At 40.0% G+C, this 22,324-nt stretch overlaps 1 protein-coding gene across 28 annotated transcripts in view; it reads right to left on the reverse strand.

Moving 5' to 3' along the window:
* The window catches only part of MAGI1 (membrane associated guanylate kinase, WW and PDZ domain containing 1), a 677,285-nt gene that overhangs the window by 25,308 nt on the left and 629,653 nt on the right, over positions 1 to 22,324 (reverse strand). For 22 of the 28 annotated variants that reach the window (XM_032289620.1, XM_032289619.1, XM_032289628.1 and 19 more), the window contains 5 exons: positions 12,340 to 12,556; positions 8,212 to 8,295; positions 4,572 to 4,663; positions 2,893 to 3,085; positions 266 to 559 (listed from right to left, as the gene is read on the reverse strand). In XM_032289620.1, coding sequence (XP_032145511.1) covers positions 266 to 559; positions 2,893 to 3,085; positions 4,572 to 4,663; positions 8,212 to 8,295; positions 12,340 to 12,556 — 880 coding nt within the window. The remainder of the gene's footprint in view (positions 1 to 265; positions 560 to 2,892; positions 3,086 to 4,571; positions 4,664 to 8,211; positions 8,296 to 12,339; positions 12,557 to 22,324) is intronic. The other 6 variants (XM_032289622.1, XM_032289621.1, XM_032289618.1 and 3 more) reach the window with 1 other exon arrangement.

Below are 22,324 nucleotides of genomic sequence, written 5' to 3' on the forward strand. Positions count from 1 at the left end.
TCGCTATTCAAACTTCACGCAAATCTGATGCTTTGTGTATGCGTGATCATATTCTCAAGATGGAAGTTGAAAAGATTGAATAAATATTCCCAGTCTTCAGAAGGGAAAGAGCTACCAAATCAACTCCATCTCTAATTAAATCTTTACCCCAGAGCAAGAAGCCATAAAGCATTTCTGCTCATTGAGGTCTGGGCCAGTTTTCACTTGCAAGAGAACAAAAACTCCATGGTGGGAAACCCTGGGCAATTTCATATTCAGCACTCACCAAAGGTCGTGCCTGCTTCGGGCCTGCTCACCGAGGACACGATGACGAAGCCGAAGCCCTCGTTCTCCCCGCGCCGGATCTCCACGTCGTAGGGCTGCACTACGGTGCTGACCACACCGCTGCCCCCGCCGCCGCCGCTGCCGATGCCGCTGGTGCTGCCGCTGCCTGAGCTCACCGTGTTCAGCGAGTTCTGGCTGCCCTGCGGTGTGCGCTTCTCTTCTGTCAGCGAGGCCGGCTGGTTGCTACTGTGATGAGAGGAGGCTGGTGAGGGCACCTCGTTCTCGGTTTTGGGCACTGTAACAGAGAGATGCACGCTTACATCACCGCGTCCTGCAGCCCCTCCATCCTCCTGCCCCGAAACTCCTGCAAGAAATCAAAACATGAACGGCGGGGAGGAGACAGCACCTGGGTTCACAAAACCTGAATATACAGATTGAAAGCAGCTTCTCTTGACAAATATTAAGCATTCAGTATCTAGGAACATTGATCATACCTAACACCAAATCGGACTCCCAAATAGCGTTTGTAATTTATAGCATGCTATATGTCGACATACACACTCTCAAGTCTGCAGCAAGATCAACTTGCTGTAAAATATTTCCCCATTGCACAAAGGGAAGGGCCTAAGCGTAGGTGAGGGTTACGCCCCCAAAGACCGCCATCTTGGCTGCACAGACACAGCCTTGGATGCCCGTTCATATTGTCGCTACCTTCCAGTCACATTTCCACCCTGCTTTTTCCATCAGGCCACAAACAGTAAGGTGACGGAACCATTGAGGCTACCCGCCCTATGTGGAGTTCATGACAACACCTGCGAGACATACACACAGCTTCTCTTCTTAGCTGCCTGGTGTCAACATCTACGCTCATCACAGAACTGGATGCACTGGCCTCCTTCTGACTTTAGTGACCATTCTAGTGTTATTGTCAGATAGCAGGGTAAGGCACTCCTAAATAGCCAACATAGTAGGTGGCACCAACTGTGCCAAAAACAAAATGTGTGTTGTGTCCAAGTTCTGGATCAGACTATATCTATTTTCAAAAGCTTTCCTTTTCATAGGTTGTTTTAATTGTGGGAAAATAAGCGTAACAAATTTTTAAACCATTTTTAAGTGTACAGTTGAGTGGTATTAAGTGCATTCACATTTTTGTGCAACTATCTCATCATCTGTCTCCAGAATTTTGTCATTTTCCAAATTGAAACTCTGTACTCACTAAAAACTAACTCCCTTTCCCATTTCCCCCACTCCCCAGCAACCACCATTCTGCATTCTAGCTATAAATTTGACTACCCTAGGTGCTTCATATAAAGGGAATCAATATTTCTGCTTTGTGACTAGTTTGCTTTGCATAATGTCTCTTCATATATTTGACATGCCTTTTACACAGAGCTAAAAACCCAAAGTATTTAAAATTAAAAAAAAAAAAAAACCTGAAACAAACAAAAAAAATCACATTGCCTTACTATTTCTATTTGGGCCAGGGATGTCAAACAGTTTTCATCTCATCTCAAACACCAGTTCTGGCTGACTGGTTTTAGCTGCATGGAATACTACGTTTAGAAGGATTGTGAGGCCATAAACAAGCTCTAAGGACATAATCTACGGCGGATTAACACTGTTTTCCATGGCTGCAGTAGGTAGGACTCTCACACAGGAATTTAATATCTTAATTCTATAATTAATCATACACCATTTAAAATGGGTTATACTCTTTTTTAAGCAAGGTACCAATTAATTTTATCTGATAGTTATTTGTTTCACTAATATTAATGCCATGAGAATTCATAATATTTCAGGTCACATTTCTCCAGTAATTCAACTGATATAAGACAGTTGCCTCTGCTGCATACTGGGTTCTGTTTAAAAGGCTTCAAGGTGGGAGCTGCATCCAAAGCTGAACAATCAAGGTGTGTTCAACGTGTGCTTTCAGGAAGTTTGTAGGTCAAGGGAAAGGACAGACACACAATTCACTGTGTCAAAATAGCAGATTCTGATACAGAAGTAAACCATGAGTCACTAGAATGCCAAGGAGGGAATGCTAAAATCTGAAGGCAGTTGGAGGAAGGAAGAATTTCCGAAAGAAGAAGGTTATATTTAAGCATATGGGCAGGAAGAAGGAATCAAAGCTGACCTAGAACTGGCCAGTTCTACAACTTTCTTGTAGAAAGAAAAAAAATAATAATCTTGGTTTAATACACAGGACAGTTAAGAAATCGGTAACTTTTTAATGAGTTTAATTTGTAGCACAAACCCAATTTTTGTCTTCAATATGAAGCTACAACTCTTCTAACTTTCATAATGACCTCATTTGTTGAAGGATTATCATCAAGTGAAGAGGATGGCTAAGTTCTGATTTGCAAGGAGATGGAAGGGAAGTTATATATATTCAACTAGCCTTCCTCTGGAAGCCTTTGTTGAACATATGCAAACAGCACATTAAAGTACTTCAGAATGACAGTAATTTTTGCAGGGTTTGAGAGAAGCAAGCCATCTGGAAATTCTGAGCTTGATCACATTTGCAAACATTTGCTAAAATAGATGCTCAAGGAGGCAGACACAGGAAGGAGGCCTTTTCTGTGAATAAAGTGACAACACACTGTCTGAAGGAATGAATGAAACACATACCCGCAAAAACCACTTTACGCCGCACCGTGAGATTGACGTGGCCTTGCTTGGCAGCTTGTTGCATAAGCTGGACCACAAGCTGGTGTGATTTTCCAATTACTGGCGTCCCATCCACACAGATTAATTCATCTCCAGACCTCAGGCGGCCGTCTGTATCAGCAGCACCCAATGGTACGATGTGACCAATATAAATCTGTTGAGTAATTGAATGATGGATGAAACATTGCTCTCTTATGTTTACTGTTACACTAGTGGCCTTCACATCTCTGGGAAAAATTCATTCATTCATGTCTGCAGGCATACCACAAACATTTATTGAGCACCCGCTGTGTACAAGACATTGAGCTAAGTATTACAACAATTCTTAAATGGTGGAAAGAATATTTCTTGCTTAGTTTCCGGATGTTTACCTGTGGTCTATTGATGACTCATTCTTTCTTTTTCCCCTTTGCAGATATAAATCACTTTTCTCCCTTCATGGTACAACCTATTCTTCTTTCCTGGCTACCTAAAAACTCTCTTGCCATAAAACTCTGCTATTTAAAATATTAATATTACTTTTATTTAAGGGTTTAGCATCATGCCTAGCAATAGGGAATATGTAATAAATACTCTTAAATGAATGGATGCATAAAGCAAAAGCTGCTTGGACATATCCATTTTTGAAATCTTTCAGTACTGGAAATCAGAGCTCTCTTTATAGTTAGTGTCTTGCTGTTATATTTGCCATTCACTAAACCTTAGCTAAAATATTTGTGCCTGCCTTGCCCTTCAGCAGACAATAATGCTATAGTTGCCTTTACATGGTATTCATAGTAAACAAAGAACTTTGAGAAAATAATTGTTAAGAACATGGACTCGAGTCAGACCTTCTTTGTCAGTCCCTCCATTTAGTAGCTCTGTGATCTTGGGGAAGTTAATTAGCCTTTCTTTCTTTTCTTCTCTTTTTTTTTTTTAATGTGAAAGCAGGATAAACTGGTGGGTTTGATGGATAAATGAGAGAATGTATGTTAAGAGCCTTTAGCACAGAACGTGGCAGTTAGTAGGGTTTTGATCATAATGGCTGTTATTACCATGAGGAAATTAACGATACCTATTTTAGTTTTCTTTTCTTCCTTCAAAACAACCCTGTGATGTTATACTAAATTTATTCCAAAATGGAGGGCACTGAGGCCCAGGGAAGTTCAATGTCTCTTGACCCTTGCTTAGGGTTCTTTCTTAACTTTTGCAAAGGTAGGGGTCTGACTTTCTCCAATTGCTGTCTCATAAGGCCTTGCAAAATACTCTCTGCACACTAGCAACTCAACATACAAAGCCCACTACCTGCTGGCAAATTGAATGGACCTGGCCAGAGGGACCAGGCCACTGTTATATTAGGTGATACTTATTCCCGTTTTGCTTTCTGTTTTCCTCTCCCTTGGGGGAAAGAAGTGGTCTAAAGAGGCTGCAGCTGCCACTTTTCACAAACATGTATACAAACTTTTTAGAAAGAATCTAGTCTCTTCTTCCTCAAGACAAAGAGAACTCCACAAAACCCAATGAAAACCCCATACTGCTCAAGATGAAAGAGCCAGTGTTGCATCTAGCTGGACTCAAATCTTGGTGATTTGTCACTGTCGCCAATTTTCTTTGAAGCCTTAGAAAAATATGCTGGGGAGAGAGACAAGCAAAAGACTCACAGGTTCCCCTGGTTCATTTCCACCCAGAATCCTAAATCCAAATCCAGTCTCTTTTCTCCAGAGGAAGATGTCCTGTTCCTGGTAATCTGGAACTACAGAGAGGGGAGAAGAAGAGATAGGTTATTTTCCTGATAAAAACAATGATACCCCCAAGATGAACAAAACTGTAGGACCAAGAATGGTGGTGCTTGTTCAGATGGAAGCTTTTCAACATAGGCAAAGAAACAAAATACTCTGAACAGGTAAAATAACAAAAGACACAGGGATAAAGTAAATAGTGGAAATAGTCACTGAGCCCTAAAGGTCTTCAAAGGACTAATCCCTATTTGATAATTCCCAGTCAAGCCCAAGCCATGATCCGTAAATACAAATAGCATTAACTGCTTTACTCAGTATTCTTGCAAGGGGAATTAAGTAAATTAAAATTATGATGAGCCGCACCACAAAGTAGGTGTCCATGTCCAAGAACAGAACTCAGACTAAGTCAGAGTCACCTCTGAAGCTAGCTCTAAGGATTGTGAAGTCATGTTGTCACCAGATGTTTCATCTACTAGAAGATGAAAGAGAAGAGCTTGTTTTAAAAAGACTTTCTGATTTATCTTTAAGTCACTTTCTTCTTCCTTAAAATAATGAAGACTAGCAATGCTAAGAATTTGATTTGTTAAATCATTTTTGCAAAAAATGACTCTCAAACATCCTAATATTTCCGCATACAGTCAGCCCTCCAAATCTGTGGGTTCTGCATCCTTAGAGTCAAGCAATCACAGGCAGAAAATCTGTTAGACCTACAATGGTTTTAGCTGTGATGAATATGTACAGATTTTTTTCTTGTCATTATTTACTAAGTAATACAGTACCACAACTATTTACATGGTATTTGCATTGTATTTGATATCATAAGTAATGTAGAGACGATTTAAAGTATATAGGAGGAGGTGGTGCAGTGGCTCACAGTGGCAATCCCAGCACTTCAGGAGGGTGAGGTGGGCAAGTCACTTGAGCCTAGGTGTTCAAGTCTGGGCAGCACAGTAAGACCTTGCCTCTACAAAAATAAAAATAAAAATAGAAAAACAAAAAATGAGCCAGGTGTGGTGGTGTGTGCCTGGCTACTCGGGAAGCTGAGGTGGGAGAATTGCTTGAGCCAGGGAGGTTGAGACTGCAGTGAGCTATGATTGCCCAATGCACTCCAGCCTGGGTGACAGAGTAAGACCTTGTCTCAAATAAATAAATAAATAAACAACAAAAAATAGATTATATAGGAAGGTTGTGTGTGTGTGTGTGTGTGTGTGTGTGTGTGTGTGTGTGTGTTACACAAATATTATGCTATTTTCTAGGGATTTAAGAATCCATGGATTTTTATATCATTGGTGGGGGATGCAGATATCCTGAAACCAATCCCGAGCAGATACTGAGGGGTGACTGTACAAAGTTTATTAGGATTTCAATACTATTACCAAAATCAGCCAGGCCTCCAAATCCTTAAGATTAATGGTGATGACAAAAGTCTATATTATATTAAACCATATATCTCATTGCCAAAATAATTGTTTTATTCCAGAATTTGACTGTGATATTTCAACATTAAAAGTATTAATTCATTTTCCAATAACTTGATATTTTACTTTCAACACTCAGTAATGGTCTAGGGCTTTAAAATGAATATCTCGTTTTTTTTTTAAAGAAATGTAATTTCTTTAAGAAAATGCTTACTATATATGAAATTGTTCTACAAAACACTCTGTTACTTCACTCAAGTAAAAGAGAGTTATTTCTATTTAATTCTTATTTAATGTTTTAATGTATATACAGGGTGTTTTATGACCTATTAAATGATTTCATTTTTATTTAAAAAGAAAAAAATATAATTCAGTTGCAGTCAATCCTAAAAGAGATTTTCAAATGCTGTTGTGCCTACTTTCTTATTTAATTAACTGGATTTGAAGCTGAAGGAATGTGCAGGCCTGAGATTGTAATTCTTTTCTTTTTCAGCTTTGTACAATGGAATAGGAAAGAAGAAGGTGGATGCTTAGATTTTACGCTGGTGAAGAAATGTCCCTTTTTAGTGATTCACCCACAAACTTAAAATGTATAGTGAATGAATACACCAACAGAGAAGAAACCAAATGACCAGTAAGTACAAGTCCGAGGGGTTTGAATCTGATATTTTTACTTGAGCTATCTTAATGCCAGGGCTTTAAATGGGTGCTTTCTATCCATTGCTTTTATTATAATTGCTGAGGCTAAGCTGTGAAACACCATGGAGCACGAAGCTAAGCTACAGCATGACTTCCATAAACACAATTTTAGAGTAATATTTTCTTGAGAACGCTAAGGTAACAATATTTTCTTTCTGTTTGACTAGCTGGCTAAAGGATATTTGCTGTAATAGCCTCATTGAAACAACAAATTAAATCAAGTTATGTCTCAGTCTTTGGTTCACTCAAGGAGGAGGATTATTACTGAAATAGACCACTGGTGCTTTCCTGCCAGCACTGGGTTACTGGCACAGTCTGTTTTAGGTCCACTGAGTGTGTGGCCTTTCTGGAAACAATGAAAGGGCCTCTGCAGAGACTTCTAACCCAGCTTCATTTTTCTCAGCATCATTTAACTCTGGAACATTTGCCTATCCTACAGTGACAAAGAATTTAACAAGTTTCTGCCTACTGTTGCTCATTTAGGTGTGAGCTAGCACGGTATGGGAGGTTGTGGCCAACAGATTTAGGCTTATCACACTGTTTAGTCCACATAAAAAAAAAAAGGCTTCGTTTCTTCTGAGAGTCAGTGGACACATGGCAAATTTGTTTAAAGGTGTTCTATTGAAAAGGAGGATGCCCACTGACACTAGGGATGTTAAAGACACAACAATGGGCTAGAAAACACAGACATAAACGTTGACACACAGACATGTTACAAAGAAAGTCTTTTGCTACTTTAATTTTGGCATTCTAACAATTCTACTCTTCTACTAACTAAATGTCATTTACTCAAATGTATAACTGTGACAATAAGTCAGTACTGAACCCATTACGGGGTTATAAAATTTTTCTCTTTTGTGTCCTCTGAGTCCAACTCTTCTTAGAGGCATTGAAGTTTTTAAAGTACTTCCCCCAAAATACTTTTTTTCCTTATTTCAGGCAGACTGTATTAGAATTAAGTTTGTAGGTAGTAGTAAGGTAGAGCCATTTTTCTGATATTAGTAACACTTTTTTTGACTGAGTCTAAATCGAATACAGCTAAGAAAACCGTGTCCAGTTTTTATTTGTAAGCTCTTGCATATGAACAATTTCTGTAGTCAGTCTCCTTTTGGTAATGCCAGTGACAATTCAATAAAGCAGTTAACAGACTTCCTTTGATAATCAGAATGAATGGAAACACCAGGTTTGTAGAGAAACCTCCTGGTGTCACCATTACTACAGACGTACTAGCAGATTTCCAGACTTAACAAGGCATGCAAAACCCTTTTTATTCCATCTTGTCTTTGGTTTGCATTTGGTCAACAAGAGCTCCAAAGAGCACTTCCCTTCATGCCCCTCTTTTCTTCCCTCTCTTTTTTGAACTTCTCCCCAGGCCCCCAGACCAGTGAGAACATCAAACAAGATGAATGAGAATGGAGAGACAAAAGTTTTCAGCAGATCCTTACTCGGACATTCTCCAAAATTCGTGGAATTGTTTTCTCTCTCTCTCTCACCCTTGCTCAATCCCGATGCAGGTGAAGGTGACATAGCTGGAATATTAATTTCACAATTTTGCAGAGCTTAATGTACATTCTTTTTCTTAGTTCACTTTAATTTAGTTTTGATTGATAAGAAACAGGCAGTTCAGCTTTCACAATAAAGGTCATGGCTGTTATTTTAAAAGACTATAGTTTGATTCCCTTTTTTCTTTTTTTTCATGCTGCTTTACTTTTCAAAAACTAGAATTTACAATTTTACCATTGAGAGTTTCCTATAACTCCTATTACCATCTTAAACTCTCCTTATTTAATGACACTCTGAAGTACACATTCTTGAGTGGCCTTATTTCAATCATGGTTTGTCTAAACCCTTACTGCTTTTTGAAAAATTTAAGTATATTTGTGCTACCACTACACTACAGCATTTATTCAAAAGTGTATCAAATTCAGGATAAAATTCATTCTTATACTAATATCTGTTCAAGTGAATTCTAAGCATTTCAAGCCAGAATCATGTTATATTTAGAGTCACAAATCAATGGGTCTGAGAATTGAACAAACAAATATGAACAGTCATAATAGCTCTTAAAATCTAGAGGTCACCCAAACTTCTTAAGCTCAGTATGATAAAGAAGCTCAACTGCCACCTTCCAAACTTGTAAGCACGTCTCTCCAAAGCAGGACAGATTTGCAATGTTTGTTAATAGGACAGTTTTGAGCTTGTTCTGTCCAAACTATATTGTGAACAGGCAAAGTTTCTACCACAAGCCTTATAATTTCTTTTGTAGTAAATGCTACTGGATACGATCTGATTTTCCTAAACAGTTACTAAGACTGCATCACTGTCATTTTTAAAGATGTACACAATTTTAGAAAAACTATAAAAAGGCAACATGGCTTTTAAAGAACTTCAATGCTCATCTTTGTTTTCAATTAAACATTGAAGCCCTTCAAAGGGATTCATGAACACATTTGTAATTCAGACAGATTCATTCTAATACTGTTGCTTTGAGAGATGACCATATCAAAAATATGGTATATTGCAACACATCTAGACCATGTGAAGGAATGTGATCAGATATTGTGTTATACTTCACATTGCCCCTAATAATAAAAGAAAAGAAAATGGAAAATGTATTTTCAACAAAAAGAGGGTAATATGGCACAGTTAAGCTGCTGTTGCTGACTTCAATTCTCCTGTTTTTCCTGGAATACTCTGCTCACTTTACTGTCTTGTGGGGAAGGGGAAGGGAATCATATCTAATAAGGCTACACACTTTTTTTTCTTCCAAAGACAAGATACCAAACAACTTAAGGGAATGGCAGAAACTGATCTGAGATAAAGAAAAATACAGATTCAAAGACAAGATTGATGCTGAGATAAAGAAAAATACTGATTCAAAGACAAGGTTCATTCCTAGGTACTGTGAAAAGAAGAAAATCTGTGACATATACTGAGTAATTACCATGGGGGCCAGGGGGATGTCTCATCATTATCCTCATTTAGTACTGAGGAAGAAATCCATGTGAATCTTAACATCAATTAGGTTGCTACTATCTATTAGTCAACTACAGAGGCTCCAATTACCAAAAAGGAATAGATTCTCATTTGTGCTGCTCTATCTGATTGTTCAGATGTTAAAGAAAGTAAAGGAACAAAACTGGCACCATTCTGAATATTTTTCTTTTTTTTGAGATGGAGTCTCACTCTGTTGCCAGGCTAGAGTGCAGTGGTGCAATCTCCACTCATTGCAACCTCCGTCTCCCAGGTTCCAGCGATTCTCCTGTCTCAGCCTCCAGAGTAGCTGGATCTACAGGCATGTACCTAATTTTTTGTAGAGGTGAGGTTTTATCATATTGGCCAGGCTGGTCTTGAACTCCTGACCTTGTGATTCGCCCACCTCGCCCTCCCAAAGTGCTGGGATTACAGGCATGAGCCACCCTGCCAATCCCCAAATATTTCAGTCCGGCTGTCACCTGAGCAATTTCAGTGCTTACAGCAGCTGGCTATGGCCATACGACATATTTTTCTTTTTTTTTTTTTCCTAGTGAAAACTTTTAAGAAAACGTTTGATTAAATCAAAGTCTTAAGAAAATGCGCCTACACCAGGGTGAAAATGGCATTTGAGCAAGAGCCTCCTATTAAACGGATGTTTTAGAATTGTCCTGTCAACCCATGATACCCCTACCACCCCTTCAAAACACAATTCATTTTATTACAAAAAGATTCATACAGGAAAACTCAATCATAAATGTGTACTGTATTGAGGAAAGCAGGAGCATGGTCAATAAAGCAATATATCAACATTAACTGAAGTTGGGCCATTGACTGGAGGAGCCACACGCTTAGAGAGAAATGTGGAGGGAATGTGAAAACGCTCCTCTTTGTAAACATCTCTTAAACGGTTTTCTTCAGTGAAATCACTACAATGAGCAAGGAGACACAGTGAGGACAGAAACTGGTTCCTGGTTAGCATCCACTGTGTGTGAGGTCATTCCAAATGGAACTTCATTTCCTTTAGCCTGGCCTCGGAGGTATGTTAGGGGTGTCTTTCTAGCCCAGTGACTAAATAAGTCACTGCTCAAACTAATGGGCTTTTTGTCAGCAGAGTGAACTCGTAGCCAAAACAGCCTGTTTAATTCCATGCATCATGGTAGTAAGAAGGCAGTAATGTATAGAGGAGGAGGGAGGAGGAAGGAGGGAGGAGGAGGAGGAAGGCAGTAATATATCGAGGAGGAGGAAGGCGGGGAGGAGGAGGAGGAGGAGGAGGAGGAGGAGGAGGAGGAGGAGGAGGAGATGGAGGAGGAAAGGATGAAGCCCTGAGCAACTCCGAACATTTGATAACCAGCAAAACTCCAGGCTCACCCCTGCCCCACAACTGCTGTGCATTACTCAGTGGACTGACGAACTTTCCTCCTTAGACAAGGATGCTGGCCTCACTGTCCCATTTTGCTTGGGTCACAGAGGAGTCGAAGGCTCCCAGCACGTACTTCGGCTGGCAAAGGAAGCACAGTACAGCCAAGTCTGTGTGGTAGGCAGGAGGCTGGGGCCCCCACACCTCACACAACCTCTCTGCCACAACACTCGATGGGAGCCCTGCTGAGTGGTGACCACAGTTGCAGCTGGGAATGAAACCTGTGTAGAGGGGAGGATGAGCAAAATGATTCCCTTCACTCTTCTAGCTTGTCTCAGACCCTTCAACAAACCTAATCTCCAGTGTCATAACATGTCTCTCCTACCCCATGCCAAAAAGAGAAAATGAGGGATCTGGGCTTCATAGCTGCCTCACCCTGACCAACTATGCTCGTAAGAAAACATCAGAAAACAGCACCCCAACAGCAACAAAAGGCAATTTGCATTGCCTAAAACTAATGCATTTTCAGAACTTATATTGGTAAGAACATTATTTATGGTAAATAGTTTTTGGAAATTATTTCATAATAAAAAGTAAGACATTAAACATGAGGACGATATTATGTTTATACAAGCCAAGAAGTTATGAAGTATACCATCACTAGCTCATATTTATAGAAAAGGCAAAGCACTGGGTAAGTAATTAAAGCACAAACCACTCACTGCTATTGTTTTTTTCCTTTCTGAGGGAAATGTTTAGAAAGATTGATAATGGTTAAAAAAAATTACCAGCATTTTTAAAAATCAAGAGACCACTTGAAAAGCACTTAATTTCTTCTCATTAGCCCTACAATCCCAGCCAATCATATTTAAGTTCTATTGCATAGCAAGTTTGTGCTAGGAGCACATCACAATCTCCACTCAGAGAATTAATGAGACAGCAGCTCTTATCTACCATTCCTTTTAACCAGAGGGAAGAAAAAAAAAAACAAAAAAAAACATTTTTACCCAGGGCATTTATTTGATAACCATCCACTTCTACCCCCTCCCGAAAGTGGAGGCATAGTGGCGCCTCCATGGACAGCCAGCGGAGTCCACTCCCTCTGTGATACTTTTGCCTCTTGCTGATTTTGCTTTATCCAGTTCACACAATGCAATACCTCTATTTTCAATAACCTTCAAGAGAAAGGTAGAGCCCTGCAGAGGGGTCTACATACGAGAGAGGCCAGGATGTTACTCACGTCGGTTTTCATACATGCTCCTGGACTGGGCCCAGATTTTAAAAGGATCTGGTTTTTTCTGGCCAGAGCTGTCAGTTTGATCTGGAGCTTGGGCCTCTGCAGGTGGGAACTCGGGGAGCACCTGTGTGCTGTGGCTTGGGGATGCTGTGTGCAGGCTCCGGTGGCTGGAAACACTGTGCTGAGAACTATTCTGGCTGTCTTTCCTTTCCAGTGGTTGCTGAAAGTAAGCAGGGAGAGGGGCAAGAAGAAAAGATTATTATTGGTTCTCTGAGTGGGTGTTTTCCACCAGCTTGTCTTTGTTCCACACTTCTGCATACACATACATAAGTATATCAACAGTAATTTGGCTCCCACCTTTCTCCAGCTAATGCTGAATGCAGATAAATCCCCAGGTGATTGGCAGACAAACAGAGGAGTGGGCCAGATAGAAAGACATAATCACAACCCATACTGTTCTCTGGGCTATAGCGGAAAACAAATCCGTTATTCATCACAGGTTCTCAGCTAAGATGCTATGCTCATTTACTGCAAGATGGATCAGTTTTAACATCCTCATTTTGACAAAAATATGTGACTCCAAATACCGTGAGTGGTTTACTATATAAGGCTATAATATCCAGAAGAAATATAATCAGGCCTAAAGATGCTCCTCAGGACTCCATGTCTTGCATCTTTTAATAATAAAATACCCAATTCCTCTCTAAGAGTTTGCTATCTGTTCTTTTAGACTATTAAAAGAAACAGAGGTCAGACGTTTAAAAAATCATGCCTAGCATTATATGTTTACTGGTATTTCTATGTGTATAAATTACTAATATATGAAGAACTTCCATAATTCTTAGCTAATCAATTTTGTAAGCATTACACTTTGCCTCTTAAACTGATGACAGTACTGTTGGTTGAAAACCAGGATCAAACTCTGTATATGAGTTGGCCTCTGGGGATCACCTTTCTTAGACTTACAACTTGTCCAAAGTCCAAGTATTGTAACATTCAAAGGGGAAGAGTTCCATTTAACTTTAATTGAATAACCAACTGCTTGTTCATTAAAAGCTGCTCAGCAAAGACCCTTCTCATTTTATGAAATGCTCTGTTAGAATGGTGAATGAATGGAGAGTAAGACCTAATGGGAGGGAAAATAGTGGGTAAGAAATAAAATAACTGTAGTTCTTATTTTCTCCAATAAAAGACTGTGGTAATCTCAGGTGTTTAGCATTCCCTATTCAAAACGAAAATCCTGAAGTCATACCTCATATCCACACCATGTCACTATACTTACCCGATTTAAAGCATTGTACGGGGTAGAAGACAGGAAGGGCCTCTCCATCCTCCCTTACAGATCCTGCAGAGCTCGTGGTTTTAAAGTACTTTATAAGAGCTTTGACTTTGAGCTTTCTAGATCCCTAAAGTTCTTTACAGAGCCCAAATCTACCATCAGGTGTTACGATCAACCCTATCAAGACCATTCTTCCTTGCTGTCTCCCCAGGTAGCCTTCATCTTTCATTCTCCTGAAATTCTGCTGGAAATTTGCAAGGTCCTTTCATTTTCATTCAATTCTCGGGTCCCTAGAATTCCTCTCCTTCTAGTCCTTGCTTTGAAACAAGTATCTAAAGAAAGCCCAAAGAGGACAAAAACTTCATTTGCTCTTGACTATTACATATTTGAATGTAGGTATTGGCAAGGATTCAAAATTGAGAACAATTAGGTATGTATTTAATGAAGGCAAGATAGACTGTTTAAAATTATACTTGATGTACCTGTGGGAGAAATTTGAGGACCATATTCTAAGCTAGCCTGGAGGTCTTGAGAAAACTGTATGAGAGGCTTAATTCAATCCAATTCAAGGAGAAAAACATACACTGGTGCGAATGCTAGGAAAACACACCGATGTTTGGGTGGGAACAAACACCGCCATAACCCCACATCACCGCTGTTCTCTTCTGAGGACCAAGGGCTCAGCTCACTTGATTTGGTTGGATTAGCTTCCAAAGAATTGATGGAACCTGGCTCTGCAACTACTAGTTTCTCCCCCAACAGTGAACTCAGCTTCTGCCCCAAAAGAACAATACCTCTAGCTTCCCAGGGAGACATGCTGAAGATTCCAGAGTCAGAAAATGTAAATGATGAAAACCATACCCATTTTCTTTTGCATGCACATGGGAATTTTTTTTTTTTCCTCTTCAATGTGGACTTTACAAGTGTCTGGGTTATAAACAACCATGTATAGCTTCAGCCCATTTTTGGTGTGAACATACATAACAATGCAAAGAAAAAGTGGGATTATGGGTGGAGTTTTCCCCTTATCATTATATGTTCCCATATTACCTACCTTATTTATTTTTATAGTGCAGAGAATACTTTTTATAATCAAGACAAAATTTAAAGTCATTTTCATTTCAAAATGAACCTTGGAAATCAGAATTAATAGGAACTGCTGTTTCCTATTTTTTTTACATTTTAGTAATGTTTTATTTTTGTTCACCTCTCGAGGGGAAAGATATTTTAAATGTAAAAGCAAAAAACTCAGTGAAAGACCTGTGCATTTACCGTGAGAGTGGCATGCCTCCCTTCAAAGGACCACCTCTTTTGGTTCCTCAAATTAGTAGATGCCAGATTGGTTGCAGGGTCAGCCTATAAGCACTAAATTCTGACCCTGGAAGCTCTGGTCTCCTCATGTTGAAACTACTCTTCACAAGGGTGTGCACGCTGCAGGATTACTTGCAGGAAATGTCCTCCTCCTGCTGCGTTTGTAGAGTAATTTGTAGTTTCTGTTGCAATTTTCTTCTTGGGCCATTACCACCTGAAGCCTAACTCAAACCTTTTCCACTTGATCCCTCTTCCTGAACTGGAAAGAAATATCCTTCTGGCAACCCTGACCCACTGACAAAGTCTGATAAAAGTAGTGGACCTATTTCCCAGAGAAAATGCATATGTGCTTTTACATTCATACCCATACATGCATGTGCAGAGATTCAGCATGTCATGTCATGGGTTTTTAAAACCCTTTCCTGTCTGTCCTAGTATAACAAATCTCTGCCATGGAAGACCTAGATCTCTTACATTTAACTGAAGAGATGGTTCCATCAGAAACAGAGTGCAAATGAAGTCTACTGGAAATGCTTGGGGCATTTTTCAAATATAACACCCTTTCTCACCTCCCCAATAAATGACTCATTTAGGTCCAATTTAACACCAAATGACAGACACAATCTGGAATGAGTTTGCAAAACTGCCTCTTGGTCAAACTACACCTCTGAGTCTCTTTTAAATGCCATCTAAACTTTATACCTCAATTTGGAAAATAAAAGTAAAGGAGCATCCTGAGAATGTGCTCTAAAAACTGTGCCACCACTCAATTATTTCTAACTGGCATATATAAATGGCACACTAATGGGCTAAATACAGTCATCTGGAAGCTTTTTGGATGTTCTCCCTGCTAAGACTTCACTTCACTCTATGTCCCTTCTCAAGTTCAATTATGAAAACTCATTAATTTGAAGATACATTCTGTATTTAATATCTGTTGGCACTCTGGGTTTTTAAAAACTATGCTGTGAGGGTGGGGGAGTTCAAACTATTTTTTTTATTTTTTTATTTTCTGTGAGCATGCTAATTAGCTAGGAGGTTGTCCTTTATCTGGTGAAAGCCCAGAATTGTCCAGGAGAAAAACCATGTTTATGTATCTCCCAGCTAAAGTCAACTTGTATGCATTTCAGCAGTGTGGATCACCTCCCAGAAGACTACAGGCATGAGAATACATTCACTTCTGAACTATTTATGACACAGGATCAGATTTGCATTTAATGTGATTGTATTTCGCCTCATTTTCCTAGGTGAGACACTAGCTGAAAGACAAGTAGCTGTAGTTAAAGGTATACTTTTAAGTCTGTTCGTGAAACCCTGTGCATACTAAGAACGTGGATAAATGGAAAAACCTAGTACACCAATGACAGAGCATCCAGCCCAGGCCCTCCTAAGTGTACTGGCCTACCTGCAATAGATTTATTCACTCACCCAATAAATACATAGGATTACCTGCTGTATGCCAGATACTGAGAGATAGAACATGTAAATAAGGAATAGATGGTACCTGAGCTCTTGAAATTTATCCCTGGGTATGTTTTTAAGTGTGGGTATATGTAGTGTGTGTAGATGAATATTAATCAAATATATTGACAGCAACACACTGCAATGTCCTTTTGAAAGGTGGCAAAGAGAGGACTCTGGAAGAACTCTATTAATAGAAAGAGAAGGCTGGGCATGGTGGCTCACACCTGTAATCCCAGCACTTTGGGAGGCCAAGGAATGCAGATCCCTTGAGATGAAGAGTTCCAGACCAGCCTGGCCCACATGGTGAAACCCATCTCTACTAAAAATTCAAAAATTATCAAGGTGTGGTGGCAAGCGTCTGTAATCATCAGCTACTTGGGAGGCTGAAGCATGAGAATTGTTTGAGCCCAAAAGGTGGAGGTTGCAGTAAGACAAGATCACACTACTTCACTCCAGCTTGGGTGACAGAGGGAGACTCCATCTCAGAAAAAGAAAAAAAAAAAGAGGGTGTGCTAAGTGGACTTCCTGAAGAAAAAGCAAGGGATGGGGTACCTGAGAGGAACTGGGAGGCCACACAATGCAAGAGCTTTGTGGGCTACACAGGAGTTTGGGTTTCATTCTTAGTTTCAAGAGGGGGAATCTGTTAATAAATTTCAAGTGGAGATCTGCCAAGAGTCAACATATTTCCAGAAAGTTTGGTGTGGTGTATGGATTGGTGGGGAAGAGGAGTGAATGCAGAGAGGCCAGTCCGGAGGCCCCAGCTGCAGTCAATGTGGGGACCTCAGGTGGGCGACACCAGGGTAGCTGGAGTGACCCAGGAAAGGAAGAAGTGAGGTCAGAAGACATTTTGGTGCCAATTTCAACAGGGATTGCTGACAGACTGAATGGAGGAGGCTGAAGAGCAGGAGAATGGAGGGGGGCAGAGGAGGAGGGAGTTGAAGAGGATCACCAAAAAAAGGAGAGCTTAGAAACAAGAATATCCACCCACCACATCTCTAGTTTGAGTAACTGGTTGAGAAGGGGTGCCATATATTAAGATAGGAATTTCTAATGCTAACTGTTGTCACTATGCTGATATTTTTGAGCAATAGTCTTATTTCTGAGTCTTAATTCCTAGCCAACTAGGAATAAGCAAATGGGCTCAATTTAAAAAATTCCATAAAGGTCCTTGGTCACATGTTGGCTATGAACCTGTATCACAATACCTTTTAAACTAAAACTGTACCAACCTCTCTGAAATGAATGATTCCCTTACTTAATGTCAAGCCAGGGAAATTGGGAAGACATAATGGTTTTTGTAAATGGAAATGGGAAAAAAATCAACTCATCAGTATTTCCCAGAATGATTTTGAAATGTAGGTACTTATAAAGTGAACTGAAAATATTTGCTTGGAAGAGCAAATGAATACAGACAGCACTTAGGAGCTTAAATGATGAAAAGAATTCATATGGCTTAAAAATGACAAATCGATCCATTTTAAAGCAAAATTATTTACAGTTCACTTATTTGCCAAGAGTGAAGGCTACTGCAGCGATTTACATGGACAACAGGAAAAACTCCAAGTGCTGATGAGGTATTAAGCCAATGTCATTAAAGGTTGTATGAAAATCAGACACTCAAATCCAAGCCAATGCAGAGAATAGTCCTTTTCGTTTGTTTCTTTTATCATTTATGGGTCTAAGTCAAACAATTTCTTCCAAAAAGGTGGGTGAGAGGAGTTAATAGAGAAGAAAAGGCAGGAACTGACTGGATATGAAAATGGATTCTGGTTCACTCTGCATGTTTTAAAGGAATGTAATGCAATGGCAAAGTTCATCTTCCAGGGCCCCAAAAGGCAGAGAATGGGAGTTGCCATGGGAAGAGAAAGGTAAGGAGACTAACTTAAGTGATCCTATTCCTTCACCCATCTTCTACTCTCACTGCTTCTTCTTGCAGGCTGTGGAAGCTTTGATGGGATCAATCATCATGCTGGCTGTCGTACAAGTGGCATTAGGGAAAAGGAAGACAGATGCCACACAACTGGGTGAGTCTGAGAAAGAGGCAGGGTACATAAAACTGAATGATCTAGGCCAGGGTCACTCAGTGTGCACATTATCTAAGAGGAGTCTCTCCTCACATCTCTTAATGGCTTGTCTTCAGTAATTTCCTTTAGCATCTCTTGCAGGAGAAAGGCACAGAAAGGATAGTGGGGAAAAAAGACTATCACTATGGCTACGCTTCAGGCAGCTTGCTCTGTCTGCTGTAAAGAGACTGCCTCTTCAGCGTGGATGGGCACTGGATGCTTTGCCCACCATCCAGGGTCCTCTCTATATAAAAGTTTTGTAGATTTTTTTTTTTTTTTTTTTTTTTTTAGTAAACAGGAAAATCTTGTCTCTTTAGCGAATATGACACATTTTCTTGCAACTGACAATAATAGCTAAGTAAAGAATGTGGTTTCCTATGTTGCCTAGGCTGCTGGGAAACTCCAAAGTACTCCACAGCTCAATCACAGCACTTATTCAATTGTGGGTGTTGGCACTGTATGGTGACTTACAGGTTATTATAATTAAGAGCAGAATGATTACATTACATGTGTTCTTGGTTCCATGTTATATTTCTGCTTTATTAATGCTCATCACAATTTAATCTGCATGAGCTGAGGAACTTTGTAGATCTGCCTGTTGATGTGGTTATTGTTCTCCTTCCCCATTTCCATGAGGGCAGGGATGCTTTCTGATTAATTCTTACCGAATATTGGTACTGGGCCTGGCACACAGAAAACAATAAATACTTATTGATGAAATGACTGCATAAACATTTTGGAAATTTGTGACAATGAATCTTTTTTTTGCAAGGAGCAATCAATAAATGGTTTGTTGGCAAACTGCAAGAAGAGAGGTGCCATGGTCTTATTTATTATATCCAGTGCCTCACACCACACCTGACATTTAATGGGTTCTAAATACTAGTTTGCTGAACAATGGATGAATGAATGGATGAAAGATGAATATGTAGGTGGAGGAATAGAGGGATAAATGGAAGATGATAGCTAGGTGCAGTGGCGCATGCCTGTAATCCCAGCACGCTGGAAGGCCAAGACAGGAGGAGCACTTGAGATTAGCCTTGGCAAGATGGTAAGACCCCTGACTCTACAAAAAAATATATAAAAATTAGCCAGGCATGGTGGTGCCTACCTATAATCCCAGCTACTTGGAAGGCTAAGGCGAGAGACTGCTTGAGCCAGGAGTTTGAGGCTGTAGTTAGATATGACTGTGCCACTGCACTCCAGCCTAGATGACAAAGTGTGACCCCATCTCAAAAAAGAGGGGGGCAGCTGAAGGGAGAATAGTTGGGAAATGAATTCATAGGAAAGCAGGTGGATACGGACTTAAAATTTAGGGTTTGGTGTGATATTTAGAGTTTTAAATTCTCACACACAAGATCCTTGCAGGTGATTTAGACTGAGTCTCAGTTAAATGAGTTTTCAGTCAGGATGATTAAGTTGGGCTACAGAATCAGCTTCCCAGAGAGGTCTAAAACCTGACAGAAAATATGTCTTATTTTTGTCTCTGCTATTTGGCAGAAAAATCCCTGATATTATTAAAGTCCAGGTATTAAATTAATAAAATTTTATTAAGATACTGCCATTGTCCCCAGTGAGTATATAAACCACAATTTCAACATTTAAACTAAATCTTGCAGGTGAAATTGCTTATTAAGAGTAAGCTACAGGGACTATCCAGGAGAAGAAACAAGATAAAAAAAGATAAGTCCTTCCTTTCTAATAAAAACCCAACTACTTAATTATTGAAAACCTTTTTTTTTTTTTTAAAAAAAAAAAAGGGGGGGGGAGGATGAGGGCAAAAGGAAGCTGCCAGTCACATTAGCAAGCCAACATTGTCAGGAGCCTCTAATAAAATAAACAAAACAACAATACAATTGTCCTGGGTTAAGACCACTGTGCACATATGCAGAGAGCTATTGCCAAATCTAAATGAGTCACAGCAAGGCACAATCAGTGTGCTTTTAATTATGTATCCTGCCTAATTTACCTTATCTGTCATTACCTGAATGGTTTTCCAGTACCAGGACATCCAGCTTCCCCCTGAATTCCCTCTTGACCCCACCAGAAAAAATCCACAATCATCTGTCTCCCTGGCAGGACATCATCAACGTTCAAACTGGGAAAGGGAAACTGCTTTCAACCCACCTGTACAGAACTCTCACTGATCACAGATGTTAGCAGCGCTTTACATCCAACAACAGACCTTGGCCGACAGCTCTCAAATTTTGTACAGCAGCTGCCAGTGTGTGCCAGCAATGCTGTGAAAATCCTCATCCCTATCCTGGCACAGAAATCAGGTAAGGACAAGCCCCAAGCTGGGGGCTTATTCTTTTCTAACCCAGCAACACATCACTCTCTTAGCCTGTGGTAATTAAGAGCCAGCAGACTATGGGCAAAGCAGTTGAGAGCTTCTTTCTTAGGAATACAGCCCGAGTAATTGGCTTGCTGCTTGCTAATGACATGGCTTCTGCAAAAATTAACTGTCATAGGGAATTCTCTTAACTGACTTGGCAAATGCAGGTTCAATACCTGTTTGATAGGCTTTGAGTTCACCAGGTAATTCCAAAACACTTGGGGGAAGAAGAAACGCAAATGAATTACACAAATCCTTTTGCACACTAAATTTAAATGGAATGCAAAATGGAAAAGAACACCTTGCTACACCTGATGTCATGCTACCTGTGCAAAACTGTTTCCCTCAGCACACTCCTGGTTAAGACTCCACACCATGTGAAGTGTGTAAAATAAGCCCATGTATCAACATAGCATGGCTGGGGTGGGGAAGAAAAAAGGATGGTTCATGCTAACTCAAGCTTATGAGACATATCTTCTGGATTTCCTTCCATTTTTCTGAAGGTGGATGGGTTACTGGCTATGACCCAGGGATGGAGAGACACACATGCGCACATGCACACACTTTGGCATCTCTGTGGTTCCAGTGTGGGCACCAACGAGCACTTTTCTGCCTGGACATTAACACAAACTGACAAGGAAACCAGCCCTGAAGTCAATGTTCCAATCACCGCGGCACTATGCCATCGGAATCACATCAATTATTGCTGCTTTTTCTTCTTTGGAGAACTTAGGAGTAAGGTTTAAAAATGCAGGAAGCTCCCTCTCTCATCTCCTTAATAAACTTCTGCCTCGTGCTGCCAGGCTTGGAGACAGGTGGAAAGAATTCAGCTGCAGTGCCATAAGCTGCAAAGTTTTAAAGGTTCTCCCTCCCTGGATGGCAGGAGGCTATAAATTTTCCTACCCCCAAATTTTCTAAACCACCTGGAAACATCCCTCTTTATCCTAATAGTAATGAATTGGGAAGCCCCTTCCACCCAGATCAATTTCACAGGCATTGGAGTTCCAGATTTTGAGTTAAGCAGCATTTTAATTTGTCACTAGTGCCCCTGGAGCAGAAACCCATACCACCAAGCAAAACACAATAGCCTCTAAGCTATTAGCTAACATGTCAACTAGCTAATGCATCTTCAGGAAAACCAGATTAGAAAGGACAGCAAAACATTGATTTTTTTTTTTTTTTTTTTTTTTTTTTTTTTTAAAGAATCCTATACCTGCAGCATAATGCTGCTAAAGCTGGCAAAACAACAAAGGACATTCCACAGCAAGGAAATGTCTTATTCTCAGTGCTGGGGCAGTGAACATTGTTCCATCTGAGCATGGTCATATATATGGGGCAGAGCAATTCTTCCTTAAACCTACAGGCTTTTTATTTTGTAAATAATTCATCCTCCAGTGCCTAAGAAAGCTGAGGGAGAGAATGGGTAGACATGTGAACAGCTGGGAACACCAGTTGAGAGCAATGCTACTCACGGAGCAGGTGAAGCTTTCTCTCTTTTTCTCTCCTTCCAAATGAAACAATAGCATTTGTATCAAG

The sequence above is a fragment of the Sapajus apella genome, unplaced genomic scaffold (assembly GCF_009761245.1).
Source record: "Sapajus apella isolate SASKATOON/1434 unplaced genomic scaffold, GSC_monkey_1.0 scaffold23, whole genome shotgun sequence".
Classification (NCBI taxonomy): domain Eukaryota; kingdom Metazoa; phylum Chordata; class Mammalia; order Primates; family Cebidae; genus Sapajus; species Sapajus apella.